Below are 19,643 nucleotides of genomic sequence, written 5' to 3'. Positions count from 1 at the left end.
GATGGCCCTGTCCCCCCCGGGATGTCCCCAAGGGGGTGGCCCTGTCCCCCCCGGGATGTCCCCCAGGGGATGGCCCTGTCCCCCCCGGGATGTCCCCCAGGGGATGGCCCTGTCCCCTCTGGGATGTCCCCAAGTGGGTGGCCCTGTCCCCCCCCGGGATGTCCCCAGGGGATGGCCCTGTCCCCCCTGGGATGTCCCCAAGGGGACGGCCCTGTCCCCCTAGTGGATGTCCCCAGGGGATGGCCCTGTCCCCCCCCGGGATGTCCCCAAGGGATGGCCCTGTCCCCCCCGGGATGTCCCCCAAGGGATGGCCCTGTCCCCCCCGGGATGTCCCCCAGGGGGTGGCCCTGTCCCCCCCGGGATGTCCCCAAGGGGATGGCCCTGTCCCCCCCGGGATGTCCCCCAGGGGATGGCCCTGTCCCCAAGGGGATGTCCCCAAGGGGATGGCCCTGTCCCCATCGGGATGTCCCCAAGGGGATGGCCCTGTCCCCCCATGGATGTCCCCAAGGGATGGCCCTGTCCCCCCCCGGGATGTCCCCAAGGGGATGGCCCTGTCCCCTCTGGGATGTCCCCAAGGGGATGGCCCTGTCCCCCCGGGGATGGCCCTGTCCCCTCTGGGATGTCCCCCAGGGGATGGCCCCTGTCCCCCCCGGGATGTCCCCAAGGGGATGGCCCTGTCCCCCCCCGGGATGTCCCCCCCCCCCCCCCCCCCCCCACGTGTCCCCACGGCGTCCGTCCCCTCCGGGGTGGCCCCTCGGGGGTGTCCCCTCGCGGGGGGGGGGTGGGGGTGTCCCCGGGGTGTCCCCGCGGGGGGGTGGCAGCGGTGACAAATGTCCACTATTTATCTGCATCAGTGAGTGTTAGAGACGCCAATAAACACCGTAGAGCTGAGCTGGCCTTGGGGACAGCACGGGGACAGCGGGGACATTGGGAGGGACTGGGGGACACTGGGGACAGCGTGGGGACACTGGGGACAGCGGGGGATTGGGGGGGACTGGGGACACTGGGGACAGTGGGACACTGGGGACAGCGGGGGGATTGGGGGGGACTGGGGACACTGGGGACACTGGGGACAGCGGGGGGATGGGGACATGGGGGGGATTGGGGACAGTGGGGACACTGGGGACAGCGTGGGGACACTGGGGACAGCGGGGGATTGGGGACATGGGGGGGGACATTAAGGGGAATGGGGACATTTGGATCATTGGGGGGATTGGGGACATTGGGGACACTGAGAGGACATTGGGGACATTGGGGACATTGGGGGGATTGGGGACATTGGGGACATTTGGGGACACTGGGGACATTGGGGACACTGAGAGGACATTGGGGACATTTGGGGGATTGGGGACATTGGGGACATTTGGGGACATTGGGGGATTGGGGACATTGGGGACACTGAGAGGACATTGGGGACATTTGGGACATTTGGGGGATTGGGGACACTGAAAGGACATTGGGGACATTTGGGGGATTGGGGACATTGGGGGGATTGGGGGACATTGGGGACACTGGGGGATTGGGGACAGTGGGGACAATGAGAGGACATTGGGGACATTTGGGACATTTGGGGGATTGGGGACACTGAGAGGACATTGGGGACATTTGGGGGATTGGGGACATTGGGGACATTTGGGGACATTGGGGGATTGGGGACATTTGGGGACACTGAGAGGACATTGGGGACATTTGGGACATTTGGGGGATTGGGGACACTGAGAGGACATTGGGGACATTTGGGGGATTGGGGACATTGGGGACATTTGGGGACATTGGGGACATTTGGGGACACTGAGAGGACATTGGGGACATTTGGGGACATTGGGGGACATTGGGGGACACTTGGGGACACTGGGGACATTGGGGACATTTGGGGGGGGGGGGCAGTTCCCGGGGTGGGGGGTGGCACTGAGGGGACATTGTGGGGACCCGGAGGGACATTGGGGGTGACATCGTTGGGGGGGGGGGGGTCCCCAAATCCAGACCCCTCCCCCACGGAGCAGCAACAACCACGATTTATTGTACACGGGGGGAGGGGAGGGGAGGGGACCCCTTTTTTGGGGGGGGGGTCCCCCTTTTTGGGGGGGGTTCCCCCTTTTTGGGGGGGGGTCCCCCTTTTTGGGGGGTCCCTGAGTCACGGGGGGGGGGGGGGGGTGGACATGAGGTAAATTTGGGGACCCCCCCCAGGTGGCACCGAGATGAGGGGGGGGGTCCTGAGGTCTGGGGGGGGTCCCTCGAGTTTTTGGGGTCTCTCCTTTTTTTGGGGGGGGGGGCGTTCCCCTTTCTCCCCCTCCCCATTCCAGACACCCCCAAAAAAAGGGGGGGGGGACACCCCAAATTTGGGCCCCAACTCCAGGGATCCTCAAGGGGGGGGTCCCCAATTTCAGAGCCCCCCACATTTCACGTGTCCCTGTCCCAACCCCCCCAAATTTCGGGGGTGCCCCCCCTCCCAGCAGACAGACCCCCCCCCAAATTTCGGGGTGCCCCCTCACAGCACACAGACCCCCCCCAAATTTCGGCGTGCCCCCTCCCAGCACACAGACCCCCCCCAAATTTCGGGGTGCCCCCCTCCCAGCAGATGGAGCCCCCCCCCCCCAAATTTCGGGGTGCCCCCTCCCAGCAGATGGAGCCCCCCCCCCCCCCAAATTTCGGGGTGCCCCCTCACAGCAGATGGAGACCCCCCCCAAATTTCGGGGTGCCCCCTCCAGCACACAGACCCCCCCCAAATTTCGGGGTGCCCCCTCCCAGCACACAGACCCCCCCCAAATTTCGGGGTGCCCCCTCCCAGCACACAGACCCCACCCCCCCAAATTTCGGGGTGCCCCCTCCCAGCAGACAGACCCCCCCCAAATTTCGGGGTGGCCCCCTCCCAGCAGATGGAGCCCCCCCCCCCAAATTTCGGGGTGCCCCCTCCCAGCACACAGACCCCCCCCAAATTTCGGGGTGCCCCCTCCCAGCAGACAGACCCCCCCCCCCAAATTTCAGGGTGCCCCCTCCCAGCACACAGCCCCCCCCAAATTTCGGGGTGCCCCCTCCCAGCAGACAGCCCCCCCCCCCAAATTTCAGGGTGCCCCCTCCCCAGCACACAGACCCCCCCCAAATTTCGCGGGTGCCCCCTCCCAGCACACAGACCCCCCCCAAATTTCGGGGTGCCCCCTCCCAGCACATAGAGCCCCCCCAAATTTCGGGATGCCCCCCTCCCAGCACGCGGAGCCCACCACCCCAAATTTCGGGGTGCCCCCCTCCCAGCAGACAGACCCCCCCCCAAATTTTGAGGTGCCCCCTCACAGCACACGGAGCCCCCCAATCCTGCTCAGAGCAGATGACAGATGGAGCCCACCCCCCAAATTTTGGGATGCCCCCCTCCCAGAAGACAGACCCTCCCCCAAATTTCGGGTGCCCCCCTCACAGCCCATGGAGACCCCCCCCCAAATTTCGGGGTGCCCCCTCCCAGCACACAGACCCCCCCCGAATTTCAGGGTGCCCCCCTCACAGCCCATGGAGACCCCCCCCCAAATTTCGGGGTGCCCCCTCACAGCAGCCGGCAGGTGGAGGACTTGCCCCCCCCGGCGCCCCCCGCGGCGCTGGGGTCCAGGTCGGGGGGCAGCGTCCCCGGCGCCCCCCAGACGTTGAGCTCCTGGAAGACGCCGGTCTCGATCAGCTCCTCCTGCCAGGGGATGGGCACCGTGCCCGAGGCGAAGGCGTCGCACAGCGCCGCGTCCCCCGCGTCCAGCTCCACGCCCTTCACCGTGGAGAAGGCCCCCACGTCCCCCAGGTCCTTGGCGTACACCCGCTGGGGGTCCGGCACGAACGGGGGGGGCACCAGCCCCTTGGGGAGGGGGGGGACAGCCCGTTATTTTGGGGGGGGTCACGGCTGATAGATCCAGTGTGGGACAGGAACCACCGGAACCAGAGGGAACCACAAGGAACCCCAAGGAACCAAAGGAAACCCCAAGGAACCACAAGGAACATCTGAGAACTTCCAGAAACTTCTCAAGAACTACAAGGAACTCCCCAAAATTCATCCCATGGCCACCAGAAATCTCCCAGTACAGCCCAGTATGGGCCAGTAAACACAGGAACCACAAGGAACCACAGGGAACCCCAAGGAACCCCCAGGAACCCCAAGGAACCCCCAGGAACCCCAAGGAACCACAAGGAACCCCAAGGAACATCTGAGAACTTCCAGAAACTTCTCAAGAACCACCAGAACTCCCCAAAATTCATCCCATGGCTCCCAGAAATCTCCCAGTATAGTCCAGTATGGCCCAGTAACCACAGAAACCACAAGGAACCCCCAGGAACCACAAGGAACCCCAAGGAACCCCCAGGAACATCTGAGAACTTCCAGAAACTTCTCAAGAACCACCAGGAACTCCCCAAAGTTCATCCCATGGCTCCCAGAAGACCTCCCAGTACAGCCCAGTATGGTCCAGTACAGCCCAGTATGGGCCAGTAAACACAGGAACCCCAAGGAACCACAAGGAACCCCAAGGAACCCCAAGGAACCCCCAGGAACATCTGAGAACTTCCAGAAACTTCTCAAGAACCACCAGGAACTCCCCAAAGTTCATCCCATGGCCACCAGAAACCTCCCAGTATAGTCCAGTATGGGCCAGTAAACACAGGAACCACAAGGAACCCCAAGGAACCACAAGGAACCCCAAGGAACCACAAGGAACCCCAAGGAACCCCAAGGAACATCTGAGAACTTCCAGAAACCTCCCCAGAACCTCCCATGGACCACCAGGAACTCCCCAAAATTCATCCCATGGCCACCAGAAACCTCCCAGTACAGCCCAGTATGGGCCAGTAACCACAGGAACCACAAGGAACCCCCAGGAACCACAAGGAACCCCCAGGAACATCTGAGGACTTCCAGAAACTTCTCAAGAACCACCAGACTCCCCAAAGTTCATCCCATGGCTCCCAGGGACCTCCCAGTACAGCCCAGTATGGTCCAGTACAGCCCAGTATGGGCCAGTAAACACAGGAACCCCCAGGAACATCTGAGAACTTCCAGAAACCTCCCCAGAACCTCCCAAGAACCACCAGGAACTCCCCAAAGTTCATCCCATGGCTCCCAGAAACCTCCCAGTGTAACCCAGTACAGCCCAGTACAGCCCAGTATGGCCCAGTAAACACAGGAACCCCAAAAAACATCTGAGAACTTCCAGAAACCTCCCCAGAACCTCCAGGAGCTCCCCAAAGTTCATCCCATGGCTCCCAACACTCAAAACCCGACTGTTGGACCTTCAACATTCATTGGAGACCCCAAAACCCCCTGGAGACCCCAACACTCAATGGAGACCCCAACCCTTGACCACCCACTGCCCCACCAAGCCCCACCACCACCACCACCACCCCTGCAGACCCCATCTCCCCCCTGCCCCCCTGGAGACCCCAAAACCCAATGGAGACCCCAACCCTTGACCACCCAACACTCAATGGAGACCCCAAAACCCAATGGAGACCCCAACCCTTGACCACCCAACACTCAATGGAGACCCCAAAACCCAATGGAGACCCCAACCCTTGACCACCCAACACTCAATGGAGACCCCAAAACCCAATGGAGACCCCAACCCTCAATGGAGACCCCAACCCTTGACCACCCAACGCCCACTGGAGACCCCAAAACCCAATGGAGACCCCAACCCTTGACCACCACTGCCCCACCAAGCCCCACCACCACCACCACCCCTGCAGACCCCAAAACCCATGGCAGACCCCAAAACCCCCTGGAGACCCCAAGTCTTGACCACCCAAAACCCCCTGGAGACCCCAAAACCCAATGGAGACCCCAAAACCCCCTGGAGACCCCAACCCTTGACCACCCACTGCCCCACCAAGCCCCACCTCCACCACCACCCCTGGAGACCCCAAAACCCAATGGAGACCCCAACCCTTGACCACCCAACCCTCAATGGAGACCCCAACCCTTGACCACCACCACCCCTGCAGACCCCAAAACCCAATGGAGACCCCAAAATCCCCTGGAGACCCCAAAACCCCCTGGAGACCCCAAAACCCCCTGGAGACCCCAAAACCCCCTGGAGACCCCAAAACCCAATGGAGACCCCAACACTCAATGGAGACCCCAACCCTTGACCACCCACTGCCCCACCAAGCCCCACCACCACCACCACCACCCCTGGAGACCCCAAAACCCATGGCAGACCCCAACACTCAATGGAGACCCCAACCCTTGACCACCCAAAACCCCCTGGAGACCCCAAAACCCCCTGGAGACCCCAACCCTTGACCACCCAAAACCCCCTGGAGACCCCAACCCTTGACCACTCAAAACCCACTGGAGACCCCAAAACCCCCTGGAGACCCCAACCCTTGACCACCACTGCCCCACCAAACCCCACCTCCACCACCACCACCCCTGCAGACCCCATCTCCCACCCCAGCCCCCCTGGAGACCCCAAAACCCAATGGAGACCCCAACCCTTGACCACCCAACGCCCACTGGAGACCCCAAAACCCCCTGGAGACCCCAACCCTTGACCACCACTGCCCCACCAAGCCCCACCACCACCACCACCACCCCTGCAGACCCCAGAACTCAATGGAGACCCCAACCCTTGACCACCCAACACCCCCTGGAGACCCCAAAACCCATTGCAGACCCCCACCCTTGACCACCACTGCCCCACCAAGCCCCACCAAGCCCCACCTCCACCACCACCACCCCTGCAGACCCCATCCCCCCCTGCCCCCCGGAGACCCCCGGCGGGCCTTACCGGCCTCCAGGCGCCCCCAGTTGATGGTCCTGAAGAAGGGGTGGGCCTTCAGCTGGGCGCAGCCGTTGTCGCGGAAGCCCAGGCGGGCCCGGGGGTCCTTGGCCAGGAGACCCTCGCAGGCCTCGCGCGCCGCCGCGCTGAACTTCTCCGAGTAGCTCACGGGGTCGTTCAGGATGCGCCGCGTCACCTCCTTGTTCTCCACCTGGGCGGGGGTGGGAACGTGGTGGGGGGTCCTGGGGGGGGTTCTTGGGGGGTTTTGGGGGGTCCTGAGGGACCTGGGGGTTCCTGGAGGGACCTGGGGGGGTTCTGAGGGACCTGGGGGTGGTTCTTGGGGGTTTTGGGGGCTTTTGAGGGACCTCGGGGGGGTTCTTGGAGGTTCTCAGGGGTTCTTGGAGGTTTTGGGGGGTTCTTGGAGGTTTTGGGGGGTCCTGAGGGACCTGGGGGGGTTCTTGGAGGTTTTGGGGGGTTCTTGGAGGTTCTCAGGGGTTCTGAGGGAACTGGGGGTGGTTCTTGGGGGTTTTAGGGGGTTCTGAGGGACCTCGGGGGGGTTCTTGGAGGTTCTTGAGGGGTTCTGAGGGACCTGGGGTGGTTCTTGGAGGTTCTTGGGGGGTTCTTGGAGGTTTTGGGGGGTCCTGAGGGTCCTGGGGGGGGTTCTTGGAGGTTTTGGGGGTTTCTGGAGGTTCTCGGGGTTTCTTGGAGGTTTTGGGGGGTTCTGGAGGTTCTCGGGGTTTCTTGGAGGTTTTGGGGGGTTCTGAGGGACCTGGGGGGGTTCTTGAAAGTTTTGGGGGCTTCTGAGGGACATGGGGGTGGTTCTTGGAGGTTCTTGGGGGGTTCTTGGAGGTTTTGGGGGGTTCTTGGAGGTTTTGGGGGGTTCTGACGGTCCTGGGGGGTTTCTTGGAGGTTTTGGGGGTTTCTGGAGGTTCTCGGGGTTTCTTGGAGGTTTTGGGGGGTTCTGGAGGTTCTCGGGGTTTCTTGGAGGTTTTGGGGGGTTCTTGGAGGTTTTGGGGGTTCCTGGAGGGACCTGGGGGGGTTCTTGGAGGTTCTCAGGGGTTCTTGGGGGTTTTGGGGGGTCCTGAGGGACCTGGGGGGGTTCTGAGGGTCCTGGGGGGGTTCTTGGAGGTTCTTGGGGGGTTCTTGGAGGTTTTGAGGGTTCCTGGATGGACCTGGGGGGGTTCTTGGAGGTTTTGGGGGTTTCTGGAGGTTCTCAGGGGTTTCTTGGAGGTTCCTGGGGGGTTTCTGAATGTCCTGGGGGGGTTCTTGGAGGTTTTGGGGGTTCTTGGAGGTTTTGGGGGGTTCTTAGAGGTTCTCAGGGTTTCTTGGAGGTTCTTGAGGGGTTCTGAGGGTCCTGGGGGTGGTTCTTGGAGGTTTTGGGGGGTTGTGAGGGTCCTGGGGTGGTTCTTGGAGGTTCTTGGGGGGTTCTTGGAGGTTTTGGGGGGTTCTGAGGGACCTGGGGGTGGTTCTTGGGGGTTTTGGGGGGTTCTGAGGGACCTGGGGGGTGTTCTTGGGGGTTCTTGGGGGGTTCTTGGAGGTTTTGGGGGGTTCTGAGGGACCTGGGGGGGGGTTCTTGGAGGTTCTTGGGGGGTTCTGGAGGTTCTTGGAGGTTTTGGGGGGTTCTGGAGGTTTTGGGGGGTTCTGAGGGTCCTGGGGGGGTTCTTGGGGGGTTCTTGGAGATTCTTGGGGAGTTGTGAGGGTCCTGGGGGGGTTCTTGGAGGTTTTGGGGGGTCCTGAGGGACCTGGGGGGGTTCTGAGGGACCTGGGGGGGGTTCTTGGAGGTTCTTGGGGGGTTCTTGGAGGTTTTGGGGGTTCCTGGAGGGACCTGGGGGGGTTCTTGGAGGTTCTCAGGGGTTCTTGGGGGTTTTGGGGGGTTCTGAGGGACTTGGGGGGTTCTTGGAGGTTCTTGGGGGGTTCTGAGGGTCCTGGGGGGGTTCTTGGAGGTTTTGGGGGGTTCTTGGAGGTTCTCAGGGGTTCTGAGGGACCTCGGGGAGGTTCTTGGAGGTTTTGGGGGGTCCTGAGGGACCTGGGGGGGGGTTCTTGGAGGTTTTGGGGGGTTCTGAGGGACCTTGGGGGGGTTCTTGGAGGTTCTTGGGGGGTTCCTGAAGGTCCTGGGAGGTTTCTGGGAACCCTGGGCTGAATTTTGGGGAGTTCCTGGTGGTCCTGGGGAGGTTTTTGGAAGCTCTCAGACGTTCCTTGGGGTTCCTGGGGGTTCCCGTGGTTACTGGGGGGCACTGGGGGACACTGGGGGACACTGGGGGACACTGGGTGGCACTGGGTGGCACTGGGTGGCACTGGGGGACACTGGGGGACACTGGGTGGCACTTGGGGACACTGGGGGACACTGGGGGGGGTCACCTTCTCCCCCCGCCGGCGGAAGGGGCCCTTGGCCTCCAGCATCTCGTAGATGGTGACCCCCAGCGTGAAGTAATCGACCGACCAATCGTAGTCCTCGTTCTTGAGCAGCTCGGGGGCCATGAACCCTGCGGGGACACGGGGGGACACTGAGGGGACACTGAGGGGACACTGAGGGGACAGGGGACAGGGACACTGAGGGGACACTGAGGGGACACTGAGGGGACAGGGGACACGGGGGGGGGGCATGAACCCTGCGGGGACATCGGGGGACACTGAGGGGACACTGAGGGGACACTGAGGGAACACTGAGGGGACAGGGGACACGGGGGGACACTGAGGGGACACTGAGGGGACACTGAGGGGACAGGGGACACGGGGGGGGCCATGAACCCTGCTGGGACATGGAGGGACACTGAGGGGACACTGAGGGGACACTGAGGGGACACTGAGGGGACAGGGGACACTGAGGGGACACGGGGGGGGGCATGAACCCTGCGGGGACATCGGGGGGACACTGAGGGGACACTGAGGGGACACTGAGGGGACAGGGGACACTGAGGGGACACGGGGGGGGGCATGAACCCTGCGGGGACATCGGGGGGACACTGAGGGGACAGGGACACTGAGGGGACACTGAGGGGACAGGGGACATGGGACAGGGGACAGGGACACTGAGGGGACATGGAGGGACACTGAGGGGACACGGGGGGACACTGAGGGAACAGAGGACACGGGGGGACACTGAGGGGACACTGAGGGGACATGGGACAGGGGACAGGGACACTGAGGGGACAGGGGACATTGAGGGGACAGGGGACACGGGGGGGACACGGGGGGGACAGGGGACACTGAGGGGACACTGAGGAGACAGGGGACATGGGGGGACACTGAGGGGACACTGAGGGGACAGGGGACACGGGGGAGACAGGGGACATTGGACACCCCAGTGGGATCTCCAGGGGGTACCCAGGTGACTCCAGGGGGTACCCAGGTGACTCAGGGGGACACAGGTGACATTGGGGTGACCCAGGTGACACCGGGTGGACAGAGGTGACCAGAGGAGACAGGTGACACCGGGTGGACACAGGTGACATTGGGGTGACACAGGTGACCAGAGGGGACACAGGTGACCAGAGGGGACTCAGGTATCTGGGGGGGCTTCCCATGTCCTCACTTTACCCAAGGTTCCCCCCATGTCCCCCTGTCCCCCTTGTCCTTCCAGTGTCCCCAATGTCCCTCAGTGTCCCAAATGTCCCTGGTATCCCCCAGTGTCCCCAGTGTACCCCCAGTGTCCCCCAGTGTCCCCCCAGTGTCCCCCCAGTGTCCCCGGAGTCCCCCCAGTGTCCCCAATCCCCCCCAGTGTCCCCAATCCCCCCCAGTGTCCCCAGTGTCCCCAGTGACCCCGGTGTCCCCCCAGTGTCCCCCCAGTGTCCCCCCAATGTCCCCAGTGTCCCCAATCCCCCCCAGTGTCCCCCCAGTGTCCCCGGTGTCCCCCCAGTGTCCCCAATCCCCCCCAGTGACCCCGGTGTCCCCCCAGTGTCCCCCCAGTGTCCCCAGTGTCCCCACCTGGTGTCCCCAATCCCCCCCAGTGTCCCCCCAGTGTCCCCCAGTGTCCCCCCAGTGTCCCCCCCATTGTCCCCAGTGTCCCCGGTGTCCCCTGTCCCCACCTGGGGTCCCGGCGTAGCCGCGGGTTTTGCTCTCTCCGTCCTTGAGCTCCACGGCCAAGCCCATGTCGGACAGACGGACGTGGCCTGGGCACAAGTGACCACCGGTGACCACCAGTGACCACCGGTGACCACCAGTGACCACCGGTGACCACCAGTGACCATCGGTGACCACCGGTGACCATCACTGACCACCAGTGACCATCAGTGACCACCAGTGACCATCACTGACCACCAGTGACCATCGGTGACCACCAGTGACCATCGGTGACCATCAATGACCATCAGTGACCATCAGTGACCACCAGCGACCACCAGTGACCATCAGTGACCACCAGTGACCATCAATGACCACCAGTGACCATCAGTGACCATCAATGACCACCAGTGACCACCAGTGACCATCGCTGACCACCGGTGACCACCAGTGACCACCAGCGACCACCAGTGACCATCAATGACCACCGGTGACCACCAATGTCCCCGTGTCCCCCTCATTTCCTACATCCTCCAATGTCCCAGATGTCCCAACATCCCCAATCCCCCCAATGTCCCCAGTGTCCTCAATGTCCCCAATGTCCCCAATGTCCCCAATGTCCCCAGTGTCCCCAGTGTCCCCAATGCCCCCAATGTCCCTAATGCCCCCAATCCCCCCACTGTCCCGTGTCCCCAATGCCCCCATTACCCCCAATGTCCCCAATGTCCCCAGTGTCCCCAGTGTCCTCAATGTCCCCAATGCCCCCAATGCCCCCAGTGTCCCCAGTGTCCCCACTGTCCCCAGTGTCCCCACCGGTGTCGTCCAGCAGGACGTTCTCGGGTTTGAGGTCGCGGTAGACGATGCGGTGCTGGTGCAGGTGCTCCAGCCCCAGCAGGACCCGATGTCCCCAGTGTCCCCAATGTCCCCACTGTCCCCAATGTCCCCACTGTCCCCAATGTCCCCAATGTCCCCAGTGTCCCCAATGCCCCCAGTGTCCCCATGTCCCCAGTGTCCCCGTGTCCCCAATGTCCCCAGTGTCCCCAGTGTCCCCAATGTCCCCAGTGTCCCCACTGTCCCCAGTGTCCCCGTGTCCCCACCGGCGTCGTCCAGCAGGACGTTCTCGGGTTTGAGGTCGCGGTAGACGATGCGGTGCTGGTGCAGGTGCTCCAGCCCCAGCAGGACCCGATGTCCCCATGTCCCCAATGTCCCCAATGTCCCCAATGTCCCCAATGTCCCCAATGTCCCCACTGTCCCCAATGCCCCCAGTGTCCCCAATGTCCCCAATGTCCCCAGTGTCCCCCATGTCCCCAATGTCCCCAATGCCCCAATGTCCCCAGTGTCCCCAGTGTCCCCCATGGCCCCAATGTCCCCAGTGTCCCCAAAGTCCCCAGTGTCCCCAATGTCCCCACTGTCCCCAATGCCCCCAATCCCCCCAGTGTCCCCACTGTCCCCAATGTCCCCAATGCCCCCAATGCCCCCAATGTCCCCAATGTCCCCACTGTCCCCAATGCCCCCAATCCCCCCAATGCCCCCAGTGTCCCCAATGTCCCCACTGTCCCCAATGTCCCCAATGCCCCCAATGTCCCCAATGCCCCCAATGCCCCCAGTGTCCCCAGTGTCCCCAATGCCCCCAATCCCCCCAATGCCCCCAGTGTCCCCAATGTCCCCACTGTCCCCAATGTCCCCAATGCCCCCAATGTCCCCAATGCCCCCAATGCCCCCAGTGTCCCCAATGCCCCCAATGTCCCCAATGCCCCCAATGCCCCCAGTGTCCCCAGTGTCCCCAGTGTCCCCGTGTCCCCACCGGCGTCGTCCAGCAGGACGTTCTCGGGTTTGAGGTCGCGGTAGACGATGCGGTGCTGGTGCAGGTGCTCCAGCCCCAGCAGGACCCGATGTCCCCATGTCCCCAGTGTCCCCAGTGTCCCCAGTGTCCCCAATGTCCCCAATGTCCCCAATGTCCCCAATGTCCCCAGTGTCCCAAGTGCCCCCAGTGCCCCCAGTGTCCCCAGTGTCCCCAGTGTCCCCAGTGTCCCCGTGTCCCCAATGTCCCCAGTGTCCCCAATGCCCCAATGTCCCCAATGTCCCCAATGTCCCCAATGCCCCCACTGCCCCCAGTGTCCCCAATGTCCCCAATGTCCCCAATGCCCCCAATGTCCCCAATGTCCCCAATGTCCCCAGTGTCCCCAATGTCCCCAATGCCCCCAATGTCCCCAATGCCCCCAATGCCCCCACTGTCCCCAATGTCCCCAATGCCCCCAATGTCCCCAATGCCCCCAATGCCCCCAATGTCCCAAATGTCCCCAGTGTCCCCCATGTCCCCAATGTCCCCAATGTCCCCAATGTCCCCAATGCCCCCAATGCCCCCAATGCCCCCAATGCCCCCAATGTCCCCAATGCCCCCAATGCCCCCAGTGCCCCCAGTGTCCCCAGTGTCCCCGTGTCCCCACCGGCGTCGTCCAGCAGGACGTTCTCGGGTTTGAGGTCGCGGTAGACGATGCGGTGCTGGTGCAGGTGCTCCAGCCCCAGCAGGACCCGATGTCCCCAATGTCCCCAATGTCCCCAGTGTCCCCACTGTCCCCAATGTCCCCAGTGTCCCCAATGCCCCCAATGCCCCCAATGTCCCCAGTGTCCCCAGTGTCCCCGTGTCCCCAATGTCCCCAATGTCCCCAATGTCCCCAATGTCCCCCATGTTCCCACTGTCCCCAATGCCCCCAGTGTCCCCAATGTCCCCAAAGTCCCCTCAGTGTCCCCAATGTCCCCGATGTCCCCAATCCCTCTGCTGTCCCTAATCCCCCCAGTGTCCTCAATGTCCCCAGTGTCCCCAATGCCCCCAATGTCCCCACTGTCCCCAGTGTCCCCAATGCCCCCACTGTCCCCAGTGTCCCCAGTGTCCCCGTGTCCCCACCGGCGTCGTCCAGCAGGACGTTCTCGGGTTTGAGGTCGCGGTAGACGATGCGGTGCTGGTGCAGGTGCTCCAGCCCCAGCAGGATCTGCGCCGTGTAGAAAACCGCGCGCGGCTCCGCGAAGCCCGGGTTCTCCTCGTCCACGTTGTAGATGTGGTACCTGCGGACAGCGGGGACATCGGGGACATCGGGGACATCGGGGACATTGGGGATGTTGGGGACATTGGGGACATTGGGGGCATCAGGGACATTGGGGACATTGGGGATGTTGGGGACATTGGGGACATTGGGGACATTGGGGACAGTGGGGACATTGGGGACAGTGGGGACACTGGGGACATGGGGGACATTGAGGACACTGGGGACAGTGGGGACATGGGGGACATCGGGGACATCAGGGACATTGGGGACATCAGGGACATTGGGGACATCAGGGACATCGGGAACATTGGGGGAATTGGGGACAGTGGGGACAGTGGGGACATCGGGGACATCAGGGACATCGGGGACATTGGGGACATCGGGGACATTGGGGACATCGGGGACATTGGGGACATTGGGGACATTGGGGACATTGGGGACATCTGGGACATCAGGAACATTGGGGACATCGGGGACATTGGGGACATTGGGGACATCGGGGACACTAGGGACATTGGGGACATCGGGGACAGTGGGTTCATCAGGGACATTGGGTACATGGGGACATTGAGGACATTGGGGACATCAGGGACATTGGGGACATTGAGGACATCAGGGACATTGGGGACATGACAGGGACATTGGGGACATGAGGGACATCAAGGACATAGGGGGCATTGGGGACATTGGGGACATGGTGGGGACACGGTGGGGACATGATCAACGTGTGTGGCACCAGCACAGTGCCAAGGTCACACCAGGGTCACGCCAAGACCATGCCAGACCCTGCCAAGGCCACTCCAAGGTCACACCAGGGTCACATCAAAGCCACATCAAGGTCACATCAAGGTGACACCAAGGTGACACCAAAATCATGCCAAGGTCACACCAGGGTCACACCAAGGCCACATCAAGGTCACACCAGGGTCACACCAAGGTGACACCAGAATCATGCCAAGGTCACACCAGGGTCACACCAAGGCCACATCAAGGTCACACCAGGGTCACACCAAGGTGACACCAGAATCATGCCAAGGTCACACCAGGGTCGCACCAAGACCATGCTGGACCACACCAAGGCCACTCCAAGGCCATGCCAGGGTCACACCGGGGTCACACCGGGGTCACACCGGGGTCACACCAAGGCCACCCCGAGGCCACCGCAGGCGCGTACCGCAGGTCACCGCCGTTCATGATGGTCATGACGAGGCAGAGGTCGGTCTTGGTCTGGAAGGCGCAGGCCAGGGACACGATGAAGCGGCTGTGGACGCGCGCCAGGATCCGCTTCTCCACCAGCGCCGCCTGGGGACACCAGGGGACACGTTGGGGACACGTTGGGGACACTTTGGGATGGCACCACCATGGACATGGAGTGGGGACAGGGACAGGGACACGATGAAGCGGCTGTGGACGCGCGCCAGGATCCGCTTCTCCACCAGCGCCGCCTGGGGACACGAGGGGACATGTGGGGACATCGTGGGGACATGTGGGGACACGAGGGGACACATGGGAACATGGGATGGCACCACCATGGATATGGAGTGAGGACAGGGACAGGGACAGACGCAGGGACTGAGGGAACATCCGAGGGGACAGAGGGACAGATCTGGGGACAGAGGGACATCCAAGGGGACCAAGTAGGGTCATAAGGACCACTGAGAAGACCAAGGGGTGAATTCGAGGACAGAGGAACATCTGAGGGACATCCATGGGCACAGAGGGGACAAAGGGCCACCCTTGGGGACACCCTTGGGCCACCCTTGGGGCCACCCTTTGGGCCACCCTTGGGGCCACCATTGAGGCCACCCTTGGGACCATCATGGAGCCACCATGGAGCCACCCTTGGGCCACCCTTGGGACCATCATGGAGCCACCATGGAGCCACCCTTGGGCCACCCTTGGGGCCAACATTGATGCCACCATGGAGCCACCCTTGGTGCCACCATTGGCGCCACCCTTGGAGCCACCCTTGGTGCCACCATTGGAGCCACCCTTGGGACCACCCCTGGGCCACCCCTGCTGCCATCATGGAGCCACCCTTGGGCCACCCCTGGTGCCACCATTGGTGCCACTATGGAGCCACCAATGGAGCCACCACTGGAGCCACCCTTGGGCCACCCTTGGTGCCACCTTTGGAGCCACCTTTGGAGCCACCCTTGGGCCACCCCTGGTGCCACCATTGGTGCCACCATGGAGCCACCCTTAGACCACCCCTGGGCCACCATTGGAGCCACCCTTGGGCCACCCCTGGTGCCACCATGGAGCCACCATGGAACCACCCTTAGACCACCCCTGGTGCCACCATTGGTGCCACCCTGGAGCCACCATTGGGCCACCCCTGGTGTCACCATGGAGCCATCATGGAGCCACCCTTGGAGCCACCCTTGGTGCCACCATGGAGCCACCAATGGAGCCACCCTTAGACCACCCCTGGTGCCATCATCGGAGCCACCCTTGGGACCACCCTTGGGCCACCCTTGGTGCCACCCTTGGTGCCACCATGGAGCCACCAATGGAGCCACCCTTGGAGCCACCCTTGGTGCCACCATGGAGCCACCACTGGAGCCACCCTTGGGCCACCCTTGGTGCCACCGTGGAGCCACCATTGGGGCCACCCTTGGTGCCACCATTGGAGCCACCATTGGAGCCACCCTTGGTGCCACCATTGGAGCCACCCTTGGGACCACCCTTGGTGCCACCTTTGGAGCCACCTTTGGAGCCACCCTTAGACCACCCCTGGGCCACCCCTACTGCCACCAATGGAGCCACCCTTGGGCCACCCCTGGTGCCACCATGGAGCCACCAATGGAGCCACCCTTGGAGCCACCCTTGGTGCCACCATGGAGCCACCCTTGGTGCCACCATGGAGCCACCAATGGAGCCACCCTTGGTGCCACCATGGAGCCACCCTTGGGCCACCCTCGATGCCACCCCTGATGCCACCCCGGTGCCACCCACCTCGTATCCCTTGCGCTTCTTGAGGCGTTTCTTGTTGAGGCGTTTGTTGGCGTACATCTTGCCGGTGGCGCGGCGCTGGCAGGCGCAGACCTCGCCGAAGCCGCCCTTGCCCAGCACGCGGAACTCCACGAAGGCGTCGGCGTTGACGGCCTGGCTCTCGAGCCACTTGAACTGCACGAAGCGGCCGAACTCGGGCGAGCCCCGGTACGGCCCCCAGGCCGCCGCCTCCAGGTGCGCCAGCAGCTCCTGCCGCGCCGGCACGAAGGCGTCGCCCGGCAGCGCCGAGCCTGGGGGGTGGCGGGGAGGGTCAGGGGGTGTCATGGCCGCCGAGGTCGTTGTGGGTGTGGTTGGGGTGTCATGGCTGCCATTGGGGTGTCATGGCCACCATTGGGGTGTCATGGCTGCCATTGGTGTGTCATGGCTGCCAAGGTTGTCATGGATGTGGTTGGGGTGTCATGGCCGCCATTGGATGTCATGGCTGCCAACAGCATCACGGCTGCCGTTGGGGTGTCATGGCTGCCAAGGTTGTCATGGATGTGGTTGGGGTGTCATGGCCGCCATTGGGGTGTCATGGCTGCCAACAGCATCACGGCTGCCGTTGGGGTGTCATGGCTGCCAAGGTTATCATGGATGTGGTTGGGGTGTCATGGCCGCCATTGGGGTGTCATGGCTGCCAAGGTTGTCATGGATGTGGTTGGGGTGTCATGGCTGCCGTTGGGGTGTCATGGCCACCATTGGGGTGTCATGGCTGCCATTGGGGTGTCATGGCTGCCAAGGTTGTCATGGATGTGGTTGGGGTGTCATGGCCGCCATTGGATGTCATGGCTGCCAACAGCATCACGGCTGTCGTTGGGGTGTCATGGCTGCCAAGGTTGTCATGGATGTGGTTGGGGTGTCATGGCTGCCATTGGGGTGTCATAGCTGCCAAGGTTGTCATGGATGTGGTTGGGGTGTCATGGCTGCCGTTGGGGTGTCATGGCTGCCGAGGTCGTTGTGGGTGTGGTTGGGGTGTCATGGCCGCCATTGGGGTGTCATGGCTTCCAACAGCTTCATGGCTGCCATTGGGGTGTCATAGCTGCCAAGGTTGTCATGGACATGGTTGGGGTGTCATGGCTGCCATTGGGGTGTCATGGCTGCCAAGGGTGTCATGGACATGGTTGTAGTGTCATGGCGGCCATTAGCGTATCATGGCTGCCAATACCATCATGGCTGCTGTGGGGGTGTCATGGCCGCCGTGGGGGTATCATGGCCACCATTGGGGTGTCATGGCTGCCATAGGGGTGTCATGGCCACCGTTGGGGTGTCATGGCCACCATGTTGGTGTCGTGGCTGCCATTGGGGCGTCACGACCGCCATATTGGCACTACAGCCGCCATATTGGAGCCGTGTCAGCCATACCAACCTCACGGCTGCCATATTGGAATTATGGCTGCCATATTGGAGCTGTGTCAGCTGTGTTGATGTCACAACCTCCATATTGAAACCATGTCAGCCATACCAACCTCACGGCCGCCATATTGGCACTACGGCCGCCATATTGGAGCCGTGTCAGCCATACCAACCTCACGGCCGCCATATTGGCACTACGGCCGCCATATTGAAACCGTGTCAGCCATACCAACCCCACGGCCGCCATATTGGCAGTACGGCTGCCATGTTGGCACTACGGCCGCCATATTGAAACCGTGTCAGCCATACCAACCTCACGGCCGCCATATTGGAACTACGGCTGCCATATTGGCACTACGGCTGCCATATTGAAACCATGTCAGCCATACCAACCTCACGGCCGCCATATTGGCACCCACCCAGCTCCCCCCTCACCTGCGGGCGGCGCGGTGGCGGCGGCGCTGAGGAAGCCGCAGTGCTCGGACCCTCCCGGCGTGAAGAACCGGCTCCGCAGCTTCTTGGCCGCCGCCTCCCTCTCAGCGTCCTCGCACTGCTCGAAGGCCTCGATCTCCGCCCACAACGCCCCGGCCGCCGCGAACTCGGCGGAACCTTCCAGAAACCTCCGGAACAGCAGCTTCCCGATGGGCTGCTCCACGCACTGCCACCGGAACGACGTCTCCTGGCCGCCATCTTGGGTGTGGCCGGGCGGGGCTCCGTTGGGGGCTCCGGGACCCCCGTTCTGGGCGCCGGCGGCGCCGCCAGTTGGGCGCGGAGGGCCTCGCACTGGGAGATGTGGGGCAGGCGGAGCCGCGCCTTGGAGCGCCGGTCCTTGGCGCCGCCGGGGCCGCCGCGGGCCGACACGTAGGCCGAGTTGGCCACCACGGTCTCCAGACCCCCGATGTCCATGGCTGGTGGGGGTGGGGGGTGGTGGGACACCTGGGGAGGGGGCGGGGGGATACTGGTGGGATGTTCTGGGGGGGGAGTTTGGGGTGGGGGGGTTTGGGGGGCACTCAGGGGACATTTGGGGGGTCTGGGGGGTGGGGGGACACCTGGGGAGGGGGCGGGGGGATTCTGGTGGGATGTTCTGGGGGGGGAGTTTGGGGTGGACAGGGGTTGGGGGCACTCAGGGGACATTTGGGGGGTCTGGGGGGTGGGGGAGCCCGTGTGGCACATGTGGGGGGGGGTTTTGGGGGGTGGGGGGTTGTGGACACCTGGGGAGGGGGCAGGGGGATACTGGTGGGACTGGTGGATGCTCTGGGGGGGGATTGGGGCACATGTTGGGGGGCTTTTGGGGTGGGGCAGGGTTTGGGGGCACTCAGGGGACATTTGGGGGGTCTGGGGGGTGGGGGGAGCCCTCCTGTGACTCATGGGCGGGGCTGGGGGGCTCTAGGGGGGTCTGGGGGTCCCTCCTGTGCCACCTGGGGGGGTCTGGGGGTCTCTCGTGTGACAAATGGGGGGGGTCTGGGGGTCTCTCGTGCAGCGCACGAGGCTGTGACCACGCCCCCTCGCC

The 19,643-nt window shown here is 63.3% G+C and overlaps 1 protein-coding gene across 1 annotated transcript; it reads right to left on the bottom strand.

Moving 5' to 3' along the window:
- Positions 1–3,532: 3,532 nt before the first annotated feature.
- Positions 3,533–19,039, bottom strand: LOC132341272 (rhodopsin kinase GRK1-like). Its single transcript, XM_059872674.1, is given in 9 exon segments — positions 3,533–3,829; positions 6,757–6,954; positions 9,102–9,226; positions 10,769–10,852; positions 13,648–13,805; positions 14,961–15,088; positions 16,745–17,031; positions 18,569–18,887; positions 18,890–19,039. Coding segments are annotated over 9 exon segments (1,746 nt in total).
- Between the last annotated feature and the right edge of the window lie 604 nt (positions 19,040–19,643).

Source organism: Haemorhous mexicanus, chromosome 37, assembly GCF_027477595.1.
Source record: "Haemorhous mexicanus isolate bHaeMex1 chromosome 37, bHaeMex1.pri, whole genome shotgun sequence".
NCBI lineage: Eukaryota > Metazoa > Chordata > Aves > Passeriformes > Fringillidae > Haemorhous > Haemorhous mexicanus.
The sequence above is the reverse complement of the archived record's forward strand: the minus strand, read 5'-3'. Positions and strand labels throughout refer to the sequence as shown.